Below are 24,770 nucleotides of genomic sequence, written 5' to 3' on the forward strand. Positions count from 1 at the left end.
TTGTCATCGACCCATTTGTAATTTGATGAAGTGTTGACGTGAGAATTTTATTATTAGCCTAATAACAAATTTAGTTTTCTAAAGTTTACACATTCTATCAAATTGATCTTAAAATTTATATAAAATATAAAAAATATTAAATTTCTTAAAAAACTAAAATAATATTTCACTAAAATTATAAAATATTTGCATGAGCGAATATTACACTAAATATTTTTAGAACACATTGTTTTTATTTAATTTCTTAATTATTTTCTTTGAAGTTTTAATTTCTCAATTATTAATGTTAATTTTTGCTTTTATAACCTACCCATCACCTCCAAAAAGCTTCATCAATGAACAATAAAAAGAAAAAATTAAGCCTCAAATCCATAAATGAAAATTGAAACTGAAGAATTTTTTTTTGAAAATTTTATTTAAACTACTTAAATCAACCAAACAAAAATTTTAAATACAAAACATTCTTCTTCAACAAATTAATGAACGGAAACCAAAAATTAGTTTCAGTTTTAATCTAAGCAAAAAATGAATAAAAAACAAAAACTCAATCCCAAAATTGATGAAGACAATCAGTTTCAGTTTTTGTTCATCAATCTCAAAAGCTTACAGTCCTAATCAAAAACACTGAAAATAGAAAACAAACACTTAAAAATTTCAAACCACTTAATTTAACCGAAGTAAAAAGAAACTTATAATCAACAATTCTAATAAAACTCATTTAATCTTTTGCCAATCAAGCCTTTTATAATAACTCGTCGAGTGTCGGTGGAAGAAGAGATAAAAGGACCTGATGACATGTTGGTTCAAAGCCTTGTCGATTGGTATTTTTGGATTTTGGATTTGAAAAACTCGTCTCAACCTTAGTTCGAAGAACCTTTGGTGTCGACATTGGTATTTCAAGATTTTAGATTTGAAACTTCGTTGACGACGTGATGGTAAGAAGCCATCAATATTGACGCTAGTAATGGCGACTCCTAAGGATAGAACAAATGAGAGCTTTGTTTATTTCAGAAAAAGATTATAGTGGAAACTTAGAAAGAGTTTTTTTTTTTTACCTATTAGAAATGAGAGCTTTGTAATAGTTTTATTTTTATTTTACCATTTTTATATTTTATATATTCTTTTGAAATTTTAATAATTTATATAAATATATTTGAAATTTAAATACTTTTAAATTTTAAATAATATTCTATAAGTTTCTATATATTTTTAATTTTTAATTAATTGATGACATGATATTCATGTGGACTACTATGTTAGTAAAGTTAACCGACTTTAACTTTTTATCAATTTTGGATGCTTTGACAAACGATGCAATTCAATGTTAAAAGAAACATAAAATTTGTCATTTTGTAAATATTGATGGCTAAATTTATTGAATTGTTTAGAATTTAAACTAAAATAAAAATTTTGTAAACAATGAGGGCTATTTGTTGAATATATATATATATATATATATATATGATCAAATTGATAGAATGCGTAAATATTAGACTGTAAAATTTATTATTAGACTAATAAAAAATCTAAATTAGTGCTTCAAGTTTAGCGATTAAAATAGAAAATTTTAAAAATTTAATAATAAATTAATTTACTTAATAGTAAAGACCTTATAATAAAGGAACACTTATGTAAATTCAGCTGTTGGTGGTGTTTATGGCGGATTCAAATTCCTTCACGAGTCACGAAGCTTAAGGCTGAAGCTAAGTAGACAGACCATTGGGATTGCTAACTGAATTTATTCATTTATTCTAGATTTTTTGACTTTTAAATAGCTTACGCGTTAAGGAATTATTACTTGAATTCCAAATGTAATTTTCCACCCACGGAATCTCAGAAATAAATAAATAATGTTTGGAATGGGTAGTTTCCATTTTCTTCTTTTTAATTTTATTAAATTATATCTCTACTCTACCTATTTATGTTGACATTTTGGGCCCTAATGTTTTGTACGGTAAAATAAAAAATCACCAATACATGGATACATTTTGAAGATATTATCCCAATGAGAGGTTAAAAATTGGATATTGTAGTCACTGGAACCTGCAACATATTCTAAAGGAAGAGAATAAAATTGCTGACAAGATCGTCAAGGCTAGGCGAGACAGAGAATCAGGATTACGGTTGATTGATAAGACTTATGTGATGAATTTTCTGAATGAAAATTAAAAACGGTAAATTATCAGACTGTAAAGGGGGGAAAAATTGTATATACTACGTTAAAACTCGAGTTTTAATTAAATTACTTTGCCATAATTTTGATCCTTAGTAAGTTTTAACTGATAATACTGATAGAGGAAAAGGATTAAAATTAAAATTTTAAATTTTAACAGGGATCAAAACTAAAATTAAACCAACAAATTTAAAAGCGTGGAAAATATGGCTCTACCGATACTGGATAGATGTTACGCGTCGATCTCCACCAATTACTAGACGCAAAGAACATCTCTTTTTTCATTTCGCTGACTTTTTTTCTTCTATAAAAATACGACACTTGGATATCGGAATTACTGAATTACATATAATAAAAATCATATCCTCAGAAAAAAGAAAAAAACGCAAAGAAAAGAGAAATGGCTACTTTGGGTGGAATTAGCCAGGTCGATGGAAGCGCCAATAGTTTGGAGATTGAAAACCTCGCTCGTTTTGCTGTTGATGAACACAACAAGAAAGGGGTAATTATTATTATTTTTAATTTGAATTTACATGTCAATTCTATAAAATTTATTGTCGATTAATGGGTTTTTTTTTGGGTGGGGGGGGGTAAAAAATGTAGAATACGATGCTGCAGTTTAAGAAGGTGACGAATGTAAAACAACAAGTGGTTTCTGGGACTATGTATTACATAACATTGGAGGCGATGGATGGTGACAAGACGAAAGTTTATGAAGCCAAGGTGTGGGACAAGCCATGGATGAATTTCAAGGAGTTACAGGATTTCAAGGTTATTGGCGATGCTCCCGCCGGTTGTACTTCCACCGCTTAAGGTTAAAGCTCAATCCCATTCCTAATTTTGTTTACTTTTCTTACTGTAGGTGATTAAATGAAAATATGGGTTGATCTTTTATGGACCTTAAAAAGTAGTGTTCATTCATGGAATCTCATTTGTTCTTGGATATGGGGTTCATTTAAGCCTTCGGATAATGAACTTTGTCATAATTCATAGTTGGGGATTGAAACTCATTTCACAAATTATGAAGAGTTGGCAAGCAAATTGATTATTTGAGTTGTCTTTGGTTCAACAAAATTGAATTTTGAACTGTGGATTGATGCTTAAAGTTGCCAGATTTTTTTTGTTGGGATTGATTTGGTTTAATAGTTCTCCATTTTTTTCTTCCTTTCAATGTGCGGTTGCATGTGCATGTTGTTGCTTCATCGATATGCTTGCTTGTATGGCAATTGTTTTTCCCAGAGTATAAACTAAGGAGATTGAGCTTTTAGGATCTTTTTTTTTAAATGTTTGATCCTGTTTACCATCTTTATTCTATGTTTATCTGATCGGGATGACTTTTTGTGGACAATTGTAATGGATAAGGTAGGATGAGATATGGGGGAGAGGGGACAAATCGAGGCCTAGGGAGTTCGGATAGTGCATGAAGTATGCAATGAGCAAAAGGATGAACTTGAGGGTTTAGTGAGGATTATAACAGTTTGGAAAATAAATCCGAGCCAAAAGATTGGAAAATAAGTGAACTCGAGCACAATGATGACTAACAAATAGAATTTACATGTTTGGATGAATAAAATAAATTGCCAACCTTGGTTAATTGTAAGCTGTAATAGTATAAAACCTGAAGAGATGATGTTAAGGAAATTAGTAAAATTGAGGCATGATAATGGCATATGTCATTAGGTTCTAGGTTGCTCTATTTTGTAGGCTTGGGAATATGAAAAATTGAATAATCTTTCCATAGTTCTTTGCCTAATACATGACTTTGCTAGTGTTACTTAGAAACTAAACCAAGGAAACGAATAGTTTGGTTATAAATTTGATTAAATTCTACTACATCGGGTGCTGTCCCGATAACGCTGGATGATTTGATTTTCAAAATCATTCTAGTATTATAATTTTGCGTCATCTATATGTAGCATTAGAGCTTAATAACCTCTATCCCTCTTACAGAAAGAGTAACTCTTCATCTGAATCTCAAAAACCTTACTACCACAAATTTTAACCGAAGGCCCTTTCTTTTGGGGAAATTCGTGTTAGCTTTCACTATCAATAATCTTGTTGCTTTTTCTGTTTTATACAAAGTTACATTACTTCTTGTTCTGTTTCTCTGTTTTCGATTCGTACTTGGGAATTCCATTATGCTCTTTTCCTATTGTATAGGCCTGGTGGTGGTATAGTTTTATTAGTAGTGATATTATCTTCTTCTTCTTTTTTTTTTTATTCAGGTGACTGGAGATTGTAGAGGAAAGGATATCAGGATATCGAAGGTGGGTTTTAAATAAATGTAACTGTCATAATTTACCTGTGTCCCTTGTACCCTATTTCTTCTGTAATTTTAGTGTGATTCCATTGTCTGAAGTAAATCTACATTTTGGGGATTTTATCTCCATGACTGCTTTCTATATGCATAAAGTTAAATTTCTGGCTTCCATGGTCTATGCATCATTTGCACCAAGCTTTTATCATCTGTTGGGATTGATTCAGGCAGAAGTCTACCTCTTCAAATATCATAATCATGTTTAAAGTGTGTTATATACATGTTGTATCACCCACCTGTTCCAAGGCCGCCTTCCATGCTTCCAGGCCTATCTTGCCTGCATCAACTCCCAGCTGGTGCTTGGAGATGGAGGGCCAGTTGATGCTGATTCCTTCTGTTTCCAAGGGCAAACTGGTGTTGATGGCATTCGGCTGCCAATTTCATATTAACTACCTCCCTGTCTCCAACTGCTTTCGGCTTTGTGTTGAAGTTCCAGCAAATAATGTCAAAGTTTTTCTTCTGGATTTATTTTGGTGATGAATTATAAAACATAATTTAGTACTTGATTTCCAGGTTTATTGCTAGCAAAAGAAGTTCCAACAGATAATGTTACCAAGCAATTCTTTTGCAAAATGATAAAAGACACGTTTTAATCCGAAGGTTGAAATGAAAATGGAAAAATGAAAAAAAAAATCATCAATCACGTGATCAGACGAGGAAAAAAAAAAAATCTAAATTCATATATAATGCAATTTTTGTTTCCAAATAACAATTGCTATATTTTTATCAACTCTTTTTTCATTGTGTTCATCTTTCCGGTGAGAAACGTAGGGAGAGAGTTTTAGAAAAGAGAGAATAGTGGGGAGATGAGGAGAGGAGGAGAACGAAATGATAGTTTAAGTATTAAAATGCATTTTAAAAATTTTAAATACTAAAGTAGAAAAATGATAAAATTTAAAAGTCAAATCATTCATTTTGCCTTTTCTTTTATATCGGAATTATGTTTTAAGGTGTTATATTTGGTTAAATAAGTCATATATATTAAAAGTAATTTGTTTATTGATTAAATAGACCATTTTAGAAAAAAAAGTTTATACATATGTAATATATATTTTTCAATCCGTATCACGAATATAGTAAATTTTAGTATTATATAATTTTGTATGTGTATTTAAAATATTTTACATATAAACATAATGATATTTGAAATAATTAATTGAAAGATTTTAAATAAAAAATATTTAAAATATCATACCCACAATATAAATGAATTTTTTAACATATATTATTTTTCTTACCCCATTAATTTGAAATATATTACCTCTCTCTCTTCCCATTTTCTGCCTCCTTCCTCTTCCCTTTCTTCACTCAAACAAATATTACTTTTTCTTATCCTATTAATTTGAAAAAAATTAAATATTTAACTCAAATAAAGAGCATAGTTTAAAGGCAGGTTAATTAAATTTTTGGACATAATGTCAAATTTAACCTTTAATTTTTACATATTTTGTTAATATGATTTTTTAATTAAATTTGACTATCAACCTTTCAAAAGAATTTGACCATCAATCTTTTAGAAAAGAGTCAAAATGATGTTTTTTAACAAAATATTAAATTTTAAAATTTTAAATATGATAATCTGCATGACAATCCATAAGATCTTCATGCTATTTTTAAAATTTACTTTTATTTTATTTTTATAATTTTAAATTATTTGTTAACTTAATGTATAAGATAAATTGACAAATGATGTTAAGATGATCTTTAAATGGATTGAGAAAAACTTAATGTATAAGAAAAATATGATATTAAGTTAACATGATCTTTAAATGTAAGCGTAATTTTTTTTTTTTTAAATGATATTACTTACACTATGGCATGGGAAATGGAATAGGATGGCCCACGTTATCCAGAGCGAACAAGCGTCGTCCTTTGCTTTCATCAGTTGAACTATGTCTCTGCTTATATTGTTGGAGTGATAAAGACACTGCCCAGTAACTAAGCTCAATCAGCTCACTCTAAGCTCTGAAAGGGAAACACAAACGATGTCTATCTCTATGACTATTCGACTGCAAACGCCCACTTCCCTTATCTCTCGCGCAAGGCCTCGACTACTCTTGCACACCCACAACTTGTTGTGCCCAAAGTCACTGCTCAGAAACAGACTTCACCACCACTCTCATCACCAGCTTCCTACTCCTTTCAAAACCTTCAAGTGCTCCTCCCAGAGACAGTCTTCTGATAATCAGCCTCAAGAATACGAATTTGAAAGGCTTTTTTCAAACCTCAATCAAGCCACTCTCAAGAGAGAACCTGGTATATACATATATTGTCCTTTTAATTACCCTTTAAAATTTTAATGATATGTGACTTTTGGGTTCTATGATCCCCTCTAGGAAGTTTATCCAGTGCAATATTCCTGGTGGCGGGTACTACGGTATGCCCTTCATTGTATCAGCTCTCCTGCCATTGTTTGAGTTTTTACGTATACATACATATATGTGCATGTAAATATAAATATAAATATTGATTTGTTTGCCTGATGTTGGTTCAATCTATAGGTGGGTGCAGGGATCCTGGCCATTCCAGCAGTGACACAAGATTCTGGGTTTTTGGCCTCCGCAGTTGCTTGTATCCTTTGTTGGGTTTTCATGGTGATATACAACATTCTTTCTTTGCGTTTTTTCGTTTCTGTTCTTCATCTCTATACTTTTTTATTAAGGCAATCATTCATTCCAGGTTGCCACTGGGCTGCTCATTGCTGAAGTAAATGTCAACACAATGTGTGAACTGGGTTCTGGTGGTGTTTCACTGGTATGTATGTAAACTATATGCCACTCTTATCATTCCTTGAAACCAAGTCTGCTTAGATCACATTTTGGTTGGATCTTTTGTAAGCTTACCATTAGTTTAATTTAATTCAATTAATTCCTATTTCCATATGGCATATTTCAGGTATCTATGGCCAGGAGAACTCTTGGACCGGTTGGAGTTCAAATTGCTTGGTAGGCTGAGAAGTCATAAATTTGATATTAGCAAGTACTTTTTACAATATCAAATGCATGCTTTATGTCTATAAATGAATAATGGAAAAGTCAACTTAATTAAATTTTGTGTTGATTTCTCTTATCTGGTTTGAAATTGTTTGTCAAACACCTTATAAAATTTTTGCAGCATTTTAAGTTGTCTGAAGTCATTCTTGTTTTGTTTTGTCTGCTTGTCTTGCAGTTGGTCATACATATTTATACATTATGCCCTTCTTGTTGCCTATCTGGCTCGTTCTTCAGATATTTTGACAAACTATCTTGGCCTTCCCTTGTACGAGTTCTAAGCTTCTAACCAACTTATCATGATACCACGCTTCTACTATGATTAATGTATCAAACAGTTGTTTCTATGTGGTTTTAGGTTTTGATGACAGCCTTCGATTTGCAGATGGGAGAGTGCAACATTGTTCTCTTTGGTCTTTGGTGGCATTTGCTACTTTGGAAGGTTGGTGTTGTTTCATATTTTCTGACATGAGTATGGGCGTATGATCCTCCAAGAACCCTTCAAAAACATGAAAAGTTCTTAAAAAATTGAACATATACCTGTAACTGACACTCACATCTGTATCCAAGTAACATAAGTTGAAATTGTCATTACTCATTGATGTGCTTACCAACGTGCTAAACTATTTGATAGCAAGGCTTTTTAAGTTTGCTTACAAAACTTTCTTGAAAGTTATGTTATTCAAATTAACTAGTTCAGATGCAAATAAAATAATAGTTACTGTAATTATTTCAATAAAAAATTATTTGCATCACCAAATTTAAGCTCAAGTACCCAAATGCCCATCTTTTTATCATATACATATACATGAAGCCCAAAGCTTAAGTTATAAAGAATTGTTAGCAATATGGGATTACTGACACTATCGTCCCTACATTTCTTTTCTCTGTCAAAATTATTCCTTGTAAGTTTCAACATGTACTTCCATATTTCTTTGTTTTAGAATGAACAGATTAAGATTAACTTGGACTTGTGTTTCAACTGTAGCCAGCGCTTTATTGGTGCTGTTAATGGAGTTCTTGTATTCGGAATCATCGCTTCTTTCATTGCTCTTGTGGTAATTCCCTAAATTTTTTATCAACAATATGGCTTAACTTTCATTATTTATAGCTTAATTAGGTCCTCTCTCACTGAGTTTGCTCTTAAATATATCTGATGGATTTGTGTCAAGTCTTTGCACATTTCACTAAGAAAATGATGTTTTTTGTTTTTGGCTTAGGCTGTTGCAAGTGGAGGCCTAGAGTGGGATGCTCTTCTTAAAGCTAACTTTGAAGCTGTTCCTATGAGTATACCGATAATTGCACTATCATTTGTTTACCAGGTAAAATCATTAACATATACTCGTATAGTTGTAGAAATCCATACCTAAATTGCATGGTACGGACACGAACCATACCTTACAAGTTCAGCACGGATCTCCATCCTTGTAAAATCCAATGTATAACTAATTTGTTTACGTGATTCAGAATGTTGTGCCGGTTCTCTGCACAAATCTTGAAGGAAACATGTCAAAAGTAAGGTGACAGATCTTATCATTAAAGTTCTTTTTATTCCTTTCCATTCCCCCTCCATTCTGATTTTGTTGCCAAATGGGGGCACAACATTTGTGTTATTTCTTCTCAATATTTTGTCTGTCAACTGATCTCTCTGTTCGTGTCCTTATGATAAAATCTTTTGTTTAATGCAGGACTGCTATTGTTGTAGGCACAGCAATACCACTTGGTTTATTTCTTGTGTGGGATGCTGTTATTTTAGGATCTATTTCAAGTCTTGGCATGGGCTCCGATCAGATGGTAGATCCATTGCAACAGTTGCGAGCTAGTAATAGTGGAGTTGTTGGAGTAAGCTCTTTGTACTTTAATGGATTTCAGCCAAAAAAATTTCAGGTTCAAAGGGGTTTGTAATTGACACCATTTTTGGGGGTGTTGAAACGAATTTGCAGCCAATAATTGAGGTGTTCTCACTTCTTGCAATTGCAACATCATATATTGGATTTGTTTTGGGACTTTCTGATTTCCTGGCTGATTGTAAGTTTTCCTTGGATATTGTCAATGATTTCACATGCATCAATATCTTACTGCTTGTCCCACATTGGCTTCAATTCGAAGCTTAAATTACTTGAATATGTATACTACACGGACATATTAAGCTTAATTCCAATGCACCATATGTCATTGTTATAATGCGTAAACTACCCATTTTTGCTAATTTTATTTTCCAATGATTTCAGTGCTGAAACTTCCGGCCGGTGAGAATAGGCCTCAGCCCTATCTCCTTACACTGATTCCACCACTAGGACTTGCTTTGCTAGACCCAGAGATATTTTTTAAAGCCTTGGATTTTGCTGGAACTTATGGAGGTAACTCTCTAGTTTAAAGCACTTCTGCACCTTTTTTCCTAGCTTTGGACTTTAACTAATTTAAGCTATTTTGTTCTACCTCATTATTTTGCGGAACCCTCAAAATCTATAAAAAATATACTTGAGATATGCTCATATCTAACTTTTTGCCGAATCCATGTGACATAGAGTTTTTAAGATAAATATGCTTTTCCACTTGTATATTGAGAACTTAAGGTTTACTTCAACTGGATTCATATAATCACACTTAGAAGCAACAATTAATAAGTTTAAGATTCGAATCGAAAAGGGATTTTCGTACCTTGCATCGGAAACAACAATAAACTGTTCTAGTTTTCATTAAAAGACTAAATTCCTTTGCCTTGTAAAGTGACAAAATGTTGCATGTGTTTGGCCAGTCTTGGTATTATTTGGTATACTTCCTGCAGCTATGTCTTGGTCAGATCGGTACTCCACTCCATCAACATCAGTTAAACTGCCGGAGCTCGTTCCCGGAGGAAGGCTTACCCTTACTCTGGTAATGCTATGTTCGGGAGGAGTCATTGTTACTGAAATACTCGAGAGCTTAGGCCACCAATGATTATCCTAAAGTAAATGTAGTATCATATATTTGAGGAGCATTTCCAAAAGAGTTGCACCAATTCAAACTTTGATTTTGCTGTATATATACAAACATGCGCATATATCCATGGGAAGCTGAGCAAAGACATGTATATTCCGAGTTCTATATATCTACCTTGGCCATCTGAAATTAATCAGTAACCTTTGCAGTAAGATGAATGAGAGGTTGCACGAGCCAAGCCACCAATCAGTCCAAAAGTAAATCAGCTCACCATTGCTCCGCCCACTCTCCATTGGTTTGCAGCCATCAATATCTACTTCAACAATGAATGAGAATAAATGCTTGTGAAGGAATAGTAAGAAAAGGCCTGATTTGAAATTTATCTCAATTAGCAGGCTTTTTCTTCCCCCCGAAAGAAGATATTAGTATTCAATATCAAAGAATTGTATCCATACAGACATAAAACAACCTAAACGCTTTAGCCAGAACCTATGACCAGTAACCCTGTCTAGGTTATAACAGCATTAGAGTGGAGCGGGCAGCAGCAAGCTATTCAATACTTGCACTTGTGGGCGCACTTTCTCTGTTGGAACTTCATACTTCATAGCATCAGCCAACTATTGTTTGTGGTTATAAGAAGCATACACAATATTCTATTTCTAGTATTTCCTTACGAAATGCATGTTCATCTCGATATCCTTTATGCGATCATGTTGAACTGGATCATTGGCTATTCATATGGTTGCTTTTTTTATCACAAAATAATTCTATAGGATGTTCTTCAAGCACTCTCTTCAGGCACACTATTTCACACTCCATTAGCCATCGGCTCAATATCTGCACATTTTCGTTTTACTAAATTTTCCCATAGATATATACAATTTCCGAAATAAACCCTACCCAATATACACCAATGAAAATCTCCACCGTTTTACTGCTTCATTTGGTTACTGGTGTAATAAGAAGAGGAAAAAATTTTATTTATGACGAATGCATTTTAGGAGTTAAATATGAAATAAAGAATTTAATGCAAATTTAAACTTAAAATTAGAAAATTAAGTAATAATAATTCTTGTTAAAGATAAGAAATATTCAAAATAAACTTTTTTTCTTTTTTAAAATAAATAATAGGAATGACTAAATATTAACGATTGAATTAATTTATTGCTAATTAATATACTAAAAAATGTAAAAATAATAATACCCCTGGAAAAGACAAATTGCAAAGGCAATGTCAAGCCTTCCTATGAGACGCTGGTACATCCCTTTTTCCACTGGCACTCATTGGTGTTTTCTTCAAGCTTATGGTTAGCATCCACATCCACTCATTCCGGTTTCCTTTAGTCAGTCTAACATACACTTCCTTAGCATTGTTTATAACTTGAAAAAAGCTTTTCACTTATAAAGTACTTTTCAAACACTACCTTAGTAGCTTACTCCAAACCTCCATGAATCGAATCTCCAAATTACCATCAATGATTGAAGTGAGAGTTTGGTAACAATGGTAAAGATGAAGTTCAATATTATGTCTGCCTACTGATATGGATTATCATCAATAATTTTGTTTTTATCTAAAAACCAGTACATAGCAGTACCAACTACTCAGATGCAAGTTCCGATACCTTTCACAAATAAAATTCAACAAGAAGACAGTAAAGTTATTACGGAAATTAAACTACTACACAATACAACAAATTTGTACACTTCAGCCCACAAAAGTACTATGGTTTACGATCTTTTTAACAAGCCAGGACTCATATTATTATCATATAAATCAAAAGAAAATTGGTATAGCTTTTTCTTTCCTGCAGATTTCATTTGCTTATGAATTTACATTACATGGCAGCTGCTTTCAAACAGAGCCAACAAACTACTAAGAATTTACATTTGCCACCCTCAATCCCTCCCACACACCACAAATGGTACGTTATAAGCAAAAAAAAATTTGAAGTAAAATCAACTGAAATATATATCATAAAGGAGGGAAAAATAAAAGAAAACCCAATCCGAACTCTCTACTTATGCCATTTCTGCTTCCCTCAACTCTTGATGAACAATGGAAAGCCGAACATAATATGATCCACTGAGATCATCCCAATAATCGGGACTGCAACCTTGCCAAAGACTTACATGTACATATGGTTATTTCACTGTGTTAATGAGCCAAGTCCTCACTCCCAACACCAACACTAGATTTGTCTATCATGCGCACATTGTATTGCTCATATACCCTTGCTCTGTTCTCTGCCCACCATTGTTCCGCTTGTTTCTCGCTAAACCGCTTCTTACTGCATTTAAAGTTTCATAAACCATTTATTTCTCTTCAAACTTGGATGGTCACACAAATCAAGGGTAGTCTAAACAGACATGGTTATTTCAAGGCCATTAAATGTGCCTGGGTGTGGGTAAGGAAATAGGAGTGTTAGCGTTGTAGTTTAAATTAAATCATATCAACAAGCTTTTCAATCAATTTAGTCCCATTCACTTAGTTCAGAGGCCAAAAACACGGGTTACAAGCTTAGCACTTAGGGATGCATTTAGGAGTACAATTCAAAGATTATATTCACTTACCCATTCGTCAAAGCCAAGCATGAATATCAGTTGATTTTCACATGCTTAGATAATGCTAAACATCTGACATCAGGCTAGTTTATGAACACTTAATGTCATCCTACTTGAATTTGCTTACTACAAGCAAAAATGTCCTCCCCATCAAACCACTCCCAATTCCCCATTATTTCAGATAGATTTTCTACAAAATCTAGAACTGCCAAAGAGAGTAATAAAAACACATACCTGAAACGAACTCGCTTGAGATCCTTGGCACCTCCTGGTAGCGAGGTAAGTGTTATATACACACCAGGTTCATCTTGCTCAACCCATTCATTCTCATTTCTAGATTCACTCTCTTTTGTTCTACCTCCACTTTTTGTTGCTGGTTCAATATGGCTTTGTTTGTTATGGCCAGAACTACGAGTACTAGCAATGCTAGATCCATTAGAAAGCAACTGGCTGTTCAATACATTTGAATCTTGTTCTTGGCACACTAGTTGACCATTCAATCTGTCAATTGAAACACTAGAGACATCACCGGAAGCAGGGTTGGAGCCAAACGAAGTAAATGAAGGTGATTTGATGCTCCGTGCAGCCCCCATAGGCAATCTTTCAGCCATATCCTTTAACTGTTGACATAAATTATCATCCACGTCAGTCAAAAGACTATTAAAATATTGAAAGTCCAACTAATCACTTAACTAACTGTAGTGATACACTGAGAAAGCATATAAACAATAGAGCAGAATAAAGAATATGTAATGCACCGGTAACACCATGCATCATGGCTAATACATTTAATACAAAAGCATTTAATATGCAATTGAAAAAATGATCTATATTAGTGGCAGTTTAGATTTAATATCAATGGAAAAAATGATCTATATTAGTGGCAGTTTAGAAGAAGGATTCAGATTTCAGAAGCCAATTATTCAAAATTAATTTTGTCTTGATTTACAACAGCAGAACAGGCCAGCCATCTGTTAAACTAGAAAACAAGAATAATCCACTAAAAGTGTAGTATAATCGAACTTGGGCATGCTTGTAATCTCGTGACATGCTCAGAGTCACAGTCCACCACAACCTGCAAAATATTTCTACTTCAGACCCATTGGGCCTCATGATTAAATTCCAGATAATGAAAACCCCATAAGTGAAAATGATGTGAATTGTTCAATTGAACTCTATACATAGCCAATGAGGGATTCAAGGCTCCCTATCAAGACATGACATCCTATCCAGTCCAACAGGTGCCCACTATCCTCGTGGCACATTGCTAGTATCCCCCAAAGCCAGCTTGGTACCAAATGTCACTGTCCAGACCAACTTACAAGGTATTTTACCCATTTTAGCCTATTTGGCACTGCCGTTAGTCCTACAAAATGTGCCTTACTGGCTGAAGATAGTGTACCAGTAGAACACAGCCAATCAGAAATTTGAGGCTTCCTTTTTGGACCATGACACTAAGTTTGTTGCATTATGGTAAGCAGAGAGATTCAGATATAAATAAGAGGAAACCACAGTATAAAAACTGGGGAAAATGACTTGATAAAGCTAAGAAAAGAACAGAGGACAAAAAATATATTTCAAAGCAATAATCACTCCTAACACATTGCAATTCAGAGATAACAGATGAAGTTTTATGAATATAAATATCCATGGATAACAAACAAACATAAATCCATCTTACTTGGGCAGTAAGTGACTTGATTACTTCCTTTGCTGCTTTGCATTTTGCAGTCTCCTCATCTGCAATTGCTATAGCCTCCTTCAGCTGTTTCGTTGTTTTCTCCAGCTCAACTTCTTGAAGTTGTGCTTTACGTGTAAGATTCTCCACCTGAGATAAAAGAATGGTAAGACATAAAAGCATAAGCACTGAATAACCTGTGAAGCAAGTTAAACAATCTTGCAGAACAAAGAAAACAAGAGTAGATCTTCTATACTGTAAAATGTCCTGCAAAAGTTAGAAAATATCATCTACTTTCCCAGCCCATTTTTAGCTCTTAGATTTTTCTCCTTCCTCGTTTGTTGACATATTATCTGTGAGAGAAATCTTAGAGCTTGCAGAATTTATTGTAAAATAGGAAGTCATATCTTGACCATTATTCTGAAAATAAGACTTTATTACAGTGCATAGCAGAAGCACCTGTTTTGATGCATTCACATAGTTGCTTTGAACAGAAATATGTAATCCATGCTCATCTGTTATCTAGGTCCAACAAACATCAATTTTACCATCTAAAACACTAAGCGAGATGGGTTCTCATGATCTAACCACTCTCACAGTTCAATCACACAATATGATGTTTTCAAATTCTTTATCAAGCTTACTTAACCTTAGCTAAAGACACATTAAACTGCAAAATGTAAACCCTGTAGGGCACTGCAATTTATTTAGGTATCATTTGGCACCATATTTTGCAACTTTGCTTTTTGCTCAAAAAAATCAAAAAGAAAACGTGTCTCAATATAAAAGGTTTTATTTCTTGAAAAGTTCAAAATTAAAAATGTTTAACTTTTGGACAAAAAAATTACTATATTGATTCTTACCTTTATTAAGAATGATTACGTTAGGATTTCTGCTGCTTGCAAATCACTTGTTCATTTTTAATCAATATGATTTTTTTTCCTTTTTAATCTTTTAGCAATTTGTAGGCAAAATTTAAATAGGAAAATACAAGGAGCACGACAGCAATCAAAGGGAACATTAGTTAAGAAATAAAACACAAAAAATAAATCTCCACAAGAGCAATGAGAATTGCAAAAGGCATAATACCTGAGATCTTAATCTAACAACCTCTTGACTAAGGTTATCATTGGTCCTCTTAGCATCATCAACAACTATTTTTGGAGAGGTGAGGCCTCCAAGAGTTGGAGTTGGTGTAGTTGAACGAGGAGGGCTAGGACGTCTTGATATTGGTGATGTTGCACGAGAAACAATTCTTGATCCAGGAACAGAAGCTGAGAAAAATTTCTTGGATGATCCAAATACTGGATTAAAAGATTTAGAAATATTAAGTGCTCCCCACTGGGAGCCTCCATTTGGAACTGGCGAAACTCGACTACTATTAAATTCTAGCTTCTTGTTCCTCTTTGATCGGCTTTCTCCTTGCTTTAATGATTCCATTGACGAAAATCTAGCAAGTTGTGCACGAGTTTTGAATTCCACCTTATCATCTTTATCGACAAATTCACTAGTCCCATGATTTATGCTTCCTCTTCTACTTACAGAAGATTGCGATGATGCCTCAGTTTCAATGGCTTTCCTCAGCTTATTAAAACAATTGTCACATACTCGATAGGGTTTGTTGGGATTAGGAGCCATTGAAGCCTTGAGACATTTCTTACAGCTACATGCATGACAAAAGGCCAGTCCACAATTATAACAATTGTGACGTTTTCGTTTGAAGTTAAACTGAAGGCGACAACCAGAACACATGGACTGATCAATGCCGGAAACCCATTTATGGAGACAGATTGCTGCAGTGAAGTTGGTGCCACAAGCGATACTTTTGACTTGCTTGTCTTTCAGAGCTTCTAACAAAGTTGGGGTGTTTCTATCATCAGCATCCCCATGACCTAATCGACCATTTGCTCCCTTCCCCCAAGTATAGACTTCAGTTCTGGAAGTCAAAGCTGCAACATGATAAGCACCACAAGAAATTTCCTCAACAAAACTCTTGGAAAGCTTTCCTTCAACACGGGTAGGAACCTTTCCATCAGCCTGGGGATTTCCCAGCTGGCCATAAACAGAACTTCCCATAGTGTAGACATGCCCTGATGTTGTAAGGACAACTGTCAGACTGTGTCCACAAGCAACTTGACAAAAGTTTGGTTCAACAAGAGCAGCAACACAAGTAGGAACAAATTTTGTTTCTTTATCACCATGCCCAAGACGACCTTTATCCCCATCTCCCCACGTAAATAGCTTCCCCGAGGAACAGTTGCTAGAACTCGAATTTCCTGCCATGACTTCAACAACTGCAGCAGTATGCCACACTCCACAAGCTGCTCTCACAGTGCGGAGCCCCTTTAGGGATTCCACTTCCCTTGGTATTGAGACACTATTACGATCTCCATGACCCAAAACGCCAAATGTGCCATCACCGAAAGTAAACAATTGACCAGCAGAGGTTACTACAGCTGTATGCCAGGGGCCACAAGAGATTGACGAGACATGTATGCCCTCCAAGGGTCCATTCACTCGTTTTGGCACCCAATGACTTACTTCATTTCCATGACCAAGAAGACCAAAATTATACATGCCGTCACCCCATGTGTACAAATCACCCGAAAGTGTTACAGCACAAGTATGGTACTCACCACACGCTACAAGCTCAATACTGGTATTACTAAGGGCATCAATAAGCTTTGGATGCAAAACATCAGTGTCTACACCATGCCCAAGCTGACCTCCAGATTCCTCTCCCCAGGAGAAAACTTCCCCCTGCTTGGTTACCAGGGCAGCATGTCGACCACCACAGGCAATGTTCTGGACATCGAGTACAACTGCAGATTCTAAAGCCTTAGGCAAAAAGGAATCCATTTTAATACCACAACTGTCAACTTTATGAAGTCCACCACCCAAAACACCATCCCCAGTGCCTTCACCCCAAATGAAAACATCGCCTAAAGCATCACCGTCATCATGACCAGACCCTTGGCTTGATGAACTAACTGCACTTGAGAGACTAACCCTAAAAGCGTCCATAGCCATTGTCTTCATGTGACCGTGTACACTATCTGATCCAGCAGAAGACAAAGAATGAACTGAACCACTAGCAGAATCAGGAGGAAAGAAACCCTTGGGAGGAACAGTATATAATACATCTGAAAATGCCTTATCCAGACCATTCTTTGGAGGACTTCCATACGGACTATGAGGGCCAAGGTGATCCCTACCATCCTGAATTTAAGTAGAAAACACATCTTAAATTTGCAAGCTAGCAGTGTTATAAAGCAGATTCTGCGGAAGAGGTTGAAACTATACCTTCTGCAAGCTATCATTACTACTAAATGGAGAATGCAAAGGTGAACTTCTTCGAGTGTATGTTCTTGGACTATTTGCTTCAGAAGGAATGCCATCACTTCTTGATTCTGTCCTCCATTTTCTTTGGTGGCTACGGGAGATTAATGCTTTTAAACCACTAAACCAGACTTCAGCTTCATCTTTATCCTTGCAAATCTAGTATATGATTTTATTCCGAAAAAAAACTAATACTAATAAGAACACCTTCTAGTTGCTTGTATATGGCACAGGAGAGGAGGCATACAACAATATCAGACAAACAAGAAACCATGCTTACAAAGAGGCATATTCTTACCAAATCCAGCGATCTCTCATTATATATAAGTGAAAAAGACTGATACTCTTTCTCAGGCCGAGGATATCTTTGAAAGATAGGCTGGGAGATCACATAGACCAGTTATTATCAGTACCAACAGAAAATCAAAATTAATAATATAGTCTGTGTCCTGAAGACAAGACATAAATGGTGAAAACAGAACTACCACAAAAGAATATACAAACGCCACTAGTAAAAATAATACGCACAGAAGAGACCTACAAAAACTCATTACCCACTACTTCATGCAATTGTGGTATATTCTATAGCAGTTTGGATAAACTTTTCACAATTGGTTTTCAAGTTTCTTTAAGGAAAGAACTGTTAACATATAAAAGATGAATAATGAATACTGCCATGGAAGAGATAAGGATAATGATTAACAATATCAGCCAAAACAGACTTCCCTTTTACATTTTAATCAGGCATGTACCAACTCTCTAAATATTGACAGAATTAGGGCAAAAGTAGGCACAGTTAATACACCATCTCTACGGAAAACCACTTACAGTGCGCTGCCCAGATATAATTCTAGAGACATGACTTAGTTTAAGATGTTTCTCCTCTTTCCCCGAGAACCATATTAAAACAGACTCATCCTGAAAGTGGAATAACAATCAAGAATTAGGCTTCTAGCACAAGAAAAAGGGATAAAATGGAAAAGCATTTGCAATCTAAGCTTTCGTCTCAAGCTTTTTCAATGCAACATATGCTATTTCAGGCAGTTATAGACCAAGATTTTCAACAAAGGGTATATTGACAAAATACATGATCCCATAGATTTCCATTTACAAATGATGGCATGTGTAAGCTTCAACTTTCTTTTATCATCTTAAACTGAAGGGTCATGAAGGAACCACTATTATTATGTAATAAATCAAGTGATGACGAGTTCTACTGATGGCAATCAGACTGTAGTCTCACCAAATCCATTTGAGCGTGAATTGTGATAGCATAGAGGTGACAGCACATGGTTAAAAATGATGTGTTATCATCCAGAATAGGTTGATTGTTGTTCAAGTATAGATAGTTTGTATCCCAAGTTGGCAATCAGAAATAAGTCTTCTTACCAGCAGTTTTAACCTGAATTTTATAGTAGTATTTGAGCAAGAGTTACAAAAGACAAACGAATAGCACCAAATAGTTGTAAACAAAGTAAAGATTATCATGCAGAATAAGACTCATTTCTATTCAAATAAAATTAGCTTTAACTATCCAAATTGACACCATGAATAGCCATATTATCAGCGTCTTTGAACCCATTTTTCCTCTATATAACATTAGTCATTCCATATTTCATTAACTAAAATGGCTAAAAATACTTTTCCATGTGCTTGTTCTTGGCTCAAAAGTCGTGTAAAACGTTATTCAAATCTTCAATCGAAGCTGATTGAATACAAGGAAAATTATGCCCCAGAATAGCTACACATTCTAAAGAATCATGTTAAAAAGTTCAAGCATGCGACTAAAAACTGAGCCAAACTTACATTTGAAAGGCGGAAGGGGCAAAATTTTGGTTTTCCTCTTCTTCCATACTTCAGCAGGTATGCCCCTTTCTTCAGAGCAGTAATGGCCTGTTGCAAAGAGCATCCAATAAGCTAACTTGGGCAGCTTTAGCACACTTGACATAATTATAGCTCCAAGATGAGCTTACATGTAGCAGAATGACAAATTAAGGAAAAACATCCACTGCATCATAATATCATTTAGAAATATATATATTCATTACAATAGACGGGGAAAAAGAATTATGGAAAAATTTCTTCGAAATTCAGAAAGAGAAAAAGGCTGAAATAGTAATATACAACAATAAATAAATATTTGGGCACACTAAGAAGCTGAATTCTGAGAAAGTGAAAGGTAATTCCCTTTGAGCAAAGCCAAATTCAGATTAATTCCCACCTTGACAGTAGTACAAGCAGACTAACACTCAGCATCTAAGCCATACATTTTTCCAACTTATTTTGAACAAGAGATACATACATCAGATTTTTCCCTGGATCAATCTCCAAGGATCCAAAGACAAAAGAAAGATCCTCAAGAGGGAAAATTTGTGTCTATAGATGTGACATAGAAATATGCAAGTCCCATTTATTTATCTGTTGCTAGATATCAGTTTACTTGGTACTTAAATTTCAACTACCCAAGAATAAGAAGTAATCTGCAGAAGTATTAAACTACTCATAGCAGACAAAATTATTTCCGGTCTGTTACACTCTTCCTCCATCTAAAGTAGCATATCTTGGATATGAGATTGTAGTTATCACTGGCTTGTCAAAAACAAGACAATGTAATGAGTTGTTAGTATACCTTAGATGCAACGGCATAACAGTATTCATTATATGAAAATCATTGATGGTGAACAGAGAACACTAATCAGCCGAGAATTATCATCACTCAAGTTGATTTGAGTCTATCAAGTAAGGTAGCAGCATAATAAAATGCCTAAAAGTTTCATCACTCCTAGAACATAGGGTGCTTGTATGCCATTCCTTGGTCACAATACAGGTTTCAGTCACATGGTGATTCAAATAGAAAATTCTAAGATCGTTCAAACAATGCAACAACAAGATCAGCTGGCTTCCTCTCTTTACTCTCACTATGAAAAGCTTTCAAAGAGCAACTTACAGTTAAAATAAGCTGAATATCGCTAATGGGACTTCACCCTAGAAAGCTACAAGAAGAATGCCGCCATTTTTTCTACTTGATCCTACAACTGTGCATAATTTACTCATACACATCACTGGACAATCATTAAACAGCCGAATTACTCCTAAAGACCTCCCCATATATAAAGCATCGAATTAGCAATTTCAAACAAGAATCAGAAGGAAACAGGAAACCAAAAAGAAAAAATTCAATCCAACAAACAGAAACCAAATTCAATAATTGAACTACAAAGAAAATCGGCAATAAAAAAAAATAACCTGCTCGACATCTCTTTCGACGGGGCCCGTTCTGCTAAGATCGGAAGCCATCCTATCCGTTCTTGACATAAGCGAAATTACACTTCACTGAACCAAAAAAAAGGAGCACCTAAAGCCCCTCAAAAAGTTAAGGATCCAAAAAAGAAATTAAAACTAACCCACCTAAGAAATGTTCAAAGTAAACTCATCCATTTTCAAAACCAAACCCTTCCATCCAAATAACTCGTGTTGCTCCTCTCCACAGCTGAACCCTAACTTTAACCTCTCGAAATCCACCCAATCTCCGAAAAGTTGGGACTCTATCATCACGAGAATCTCACTGACTCCAATCTTCACTCTATTACATCTCTTTCAAAATTTCAATAATAGTACTTTAAAGCAAATACGGAGACAAAAAACTTTGAAGTAGTGAAAGTAGTCAAAAAAAGAACAGGTGAGAGAAAAAAAGAATCAATTGAGAATGGGGGAAGGGAAGGTAGAGAAGTGTTTGCAAGGAGAGAAAATCTGGGAGGAAAGTGGAAAGGGAATATAAAAATGGGAAAGAGTTAGGAAAATTGTAAACTATGATCTGATTAGGAGTTGCAGAAGAGAGAGAAAGAGAGGAGACGGAATAAAGAAATGAGAGAGAAACAAAAAATAAAGTGAAAGAAAATAACAGAGGGGATAATGCTAATTGCTAAATATAAATTCCCACAAATATTTTAAATCTTAATTTGTTACTTTGATTAAATAATATTTGCTTTCTTCCTTTTGTTTTCTCATTTTCTATTATTTATCGGGTTCTTTTTTTCTGTTTGGAGGCCGAGAAAATTGTGGAAAGAAAATACAGTGAAATGATGTTACTGAACAGTAAATAGTGAAATCTTCAGTCAAATCTTAGTCAAATGAGTTTCATTTGTTATCAATAGTCAATACGAAGAGGAAAAAACTGATTTTACTCATTTTTCTTTTGCAAGACAAATATTTTCACATCATTTTGGAAAACAATTCAAAATCACTTGAAAACTAGTAAAATTATTTCTTTTAAGGGTTAATTCCTTATTCCTAGTTTATTTTTAATATTTAATTCAGTATCTATGTTTTTTTCTTAATTTAATATCTGAGGTTTATTTTAATGTTTAATTTGATATTTAGATCAAATGACATCACATGATCTCATAAAAGTTTGACACATGTGCTTCAATAAAAAGTATAGGCACAAAATAAAAAACTTAGTTATTAAATTGAACGTTAAAATCAAACTCAAGTATCAATTTGGGATTAAAATCTCATATATCACATTAAACATTAAAACCAAACTTAAATAACAAATGGTGTACTAATCCTTTCTTTAATGGATAGTGAGTAGGGGTGAGCGTTCGGTCGAATCGAGTGAAAAAATTTCGAGTTAATTGAGTTGACAAATCTTATTTTATCATTCTAACTTGATTTGAAAATTTTCGAATCAAGTTAAGTTAAATGAAATTTAAGTCGAAACGAATCGAGTGAAATTGTTCGAGTTAAATTAAACATGTCAAATTAAAATATTGTTACAGCGCATAAATTTGAAACCATATATATTTGAAAACTTTTTCAAAGCAAAATAATAAAAAAATATTTTAATATGATAAACTTGAATCATTAATTAACTTATTTTAATTTTTTAACTTTCTTTATATATTTTTTAGAACTTTTTTTTGAAATTTTTATAAATATTTTGAAATTTAAAAATTATTTTGAATTATTTTATAATTTTTGTTGAGGGAGAAACCAATTTGCTCATTTTCAAACTTGATATGGACCAAAAATGTATTTACACCCATCTGTTATTCGAATTATTCGAATCGTTTGAATTGTAAAATTCAACTTGATTCGAACTCAAAACTTAAATTATTTATTCCAGTTTACTCAAATAACGCGATTCAATTAACTCAAAATTTGAATTTTTTTCGTATTGAATCAACTTTTGCTGACCCTCATAATGACATTGAATTAGAAGTGTTACAATTTTATTTACTAATTAATAATTTTAATATCATTAAAATATTAATCATACAAAAAAATATGGAATGGTGTAAAGTTTTACACCCTTGTAAATAATGAATTAAAAAAGCAAACATGTAATATCACATACACCAACACATGTCATTTATAATCTATAATATATATTTATATGAAAGACCAAATTTAAGAAAAAATTTAACTAACCAATACACCCATTGTTGTTTTATTAGATTATTGATTTTGCTTTTTTAATATCTTTTTATCATTTATAAATATTTATCATATTTGTTAATAAAAATCTAATTTTAATAAAATATTTAATTAAAATTTTGAATTTTAAAATGACATAGAAAAACTTGAAAACTAATTAATATACCATTTTTATTATATTACTAATTTTACAATTTTAAATATGTATTTTGGTATTTATAAATATTCATCATGTTCATAAATAACATTATAGTTTTATTAAACTATTTAATTAAATAAATTTATTTGATAAAATAATTTATTAGTTTTATAAATAAGAATTCTCATGCTCAAAGCAGTTATGAAAGCTTATTCTTCAAACCAGTAATATAGATGCTAATAAGGGCAGGTGAGTATGGAGACGGGATATCCAAGATTAATGGATCATAACAGCAGGTATGCTATACCAAAAACACAGGCCTTGCTTCTCCTCTTGGCCATTTAAACAGGCACTGCCTTTTAGCTATTAATACCATTAATCCAGATTACTTCTCCAAACTCATCTGAGCTTAGTATCCCTGGTCTAAGCTTAATTTCTTATGTGCAGGATCCATAGTATGGCAAGCACAGAGCATACTCTTAAACACACGAGAGATTTTCTTTCAAAGATATACCATTTTCAGACAAGAAGAAATCAGAGAGATTTAGCAAAACATGATATTAAAAGCACATTAAATATTTTTTTTCTCAAACTGGTTATATCTTACAACTGAACTTCCCCGTCCTTATATAGAGAAGGAAAGCTAGGTGAGCAAATAATAAGGAATCTGCCTTTTCTTTTTAGTACAATGACTCATCTCACCTTTTCTAAAAGCAAAGTACAATAATTTACATGAGGACAAAGCAGATAAGAGGGAATCTGCTTTTAGTACAGTAACTCACTCTTTTAATTAGTATCAGTGTCATAGTCTATACTTATGTCGGAGGTGATATTCAATTCTTCTACTTTTCTCTTATTTTCCTCTCTTGCTTTGTAGCACTTTAGTTCCAGCTGTTCAATCCTGTTTTCTAAGTCATTGGGTGATGTCATTCATTGACATTTTTCCAGCTTGATATGTCTTCATGTATATCTTTCCATGCTGGCGTGTCTTGAACTACTTGGCTACAATACATTGGATACTCTTGTGACCACTCCTTTGGGCTAGGTATGTTGGAATGATATTCTCTCAAAGCTTCTTTTAACTGTTCTTGATAAGGTGTCGGTGGATTTCTTTGTACACCCCATGGTGCTTGTGAGTTTCCTGATGGCCAAATTTCTGAAGGGATAATTATGTTTATCTGGCACAAGTATTTTTGTAAATCCTTAAGATC

The 24,770-nt window shown here is 33.7% G+C and overlaps 3 protein-coding genes across 5 annotated transcripts; 2 read left to right on the top strand and 1 right to left on the bottom strand.

Moving 5' to 3' along the window:
* The first annotated feature begins 2,492 nt into the window (after positions 1-2,492).
* On the top strand, positions 2,493-4,602 carry LOC105799344 (cysteine proteinase inhibitor). The gene is made up of 3 exons (XM_012629854.2): positions 2,493-2,675; positions 2,777-2,987; positions 4,399-4,602. Exons 1-2 carry the CDS (start codon positions 2,574-2,576, stop codon positions 2,984-2,986), a joined length of 312 nt encoding a protein of 103 aa, XP_012485308.1. The 5' UTR covers positions 2,493-2,573; the 3' UTR covers position 2,987; positions 4,399-4,602.
* A 1,715-nt stretch (positions 4,603-6,317) lies between these two features.
* Positions 6,318-11,064, top strand: LOC105799343 (uncharacterized). Of its 2 annotated transcripts, none has more exons than XM_012629853.2 (14): positions 6,318-6,746; positions 6,827-6,867; positions 6,992-7,084; positions 7,170-7,244; positions 7,386-7,435; positions 7,659-7,748; positions 7,866-7,922; positions 8,469-8,538; positions 8,701-8,802; positions 8,948-9,000; positions 9,169-9,322; positions 9,424-9,508; positions 9,712-9,840; positions 10,269-11,064. In XM_012629853.2, exons 1-14 carry the CDS (start codon positions 6,476-6,478, stop codon positions 10,418-10,420), a joined length of 1,422 nt encoding a protein of 473 aa, XP_012485307.1. In that variant the 5' UTR covers positions 6,318-6,475; the 3' UTR covers positions 10,421-11,064. The 2 variants fall into 2 exon arrangements, with proteins under 2 accessions (XP_012485307.1, XP_012485305.1); XM_012629851.2 differs by having other exon boundaries at positions 6,321-6,746; positions 10,239-11,064.
* A 1,074-nt stretch (positions 11,065-12,138) lies between these two features.
* LOC105799342 (PH, RCC1 and FYVE domains-containing protein 1) lies at positions 12,139-21,892 on the bottom strand. Of its 2 annotated transcripts, XM_012629850.2 has the most exons (10): positions 21,390-21,892; positions 21,228-21,314; positions 19,788-19,874; positions 18,810-18,899; positions 18,280-18,360; positions 17,946-18,140; positions 15,732-17,861; positions 14,646-14,792; positions 13,199-13,584; positions 12,139-12,690 (listed from the first exon to the last, which is right to left on the bottom strand). In XM_012629850.2, the coding sequence occupies exons 2-10, from the start codon at positions 21,294-21,296 to the stop codon at positions 12,558-12,560; spliced, it is 3,318 nt and encodes a 1,105-aa protein (XP_012485304.1). In that variant the 5' UTR covers positions 21,297-21,314; positions 21,390-21,892; the 3' UTR covers positions 12,139-12,557. The 2 variants fall into 2 exon arrangements, with proteins under 2 accessions (XP_012485304.1, XP_052476372.1); XM_052620412.1 differs by lacking the exons at positions 21,228-21,314; positions 21,390-21,892 and adding an exon at positions 19,225-19,383.
* Positions 21,893-24,770: the final 2,878 nt, after the last annotated feature.

Source organism: Gossypium raimondii, chromosome 9 (assembly GCF_025698545.1).
Source record: "Gossypium raimondii isolate GPD5lz chromosome 9, ASM2569854v1, whole genome shotgun sequence".
Classification (NCBI taxonomy): Eukaryota; Viridiplantae; Streptophyta; class Magnoliopsida; order Malvales; family Malvaceae; genus Gossypium; species Gossypium raimondii.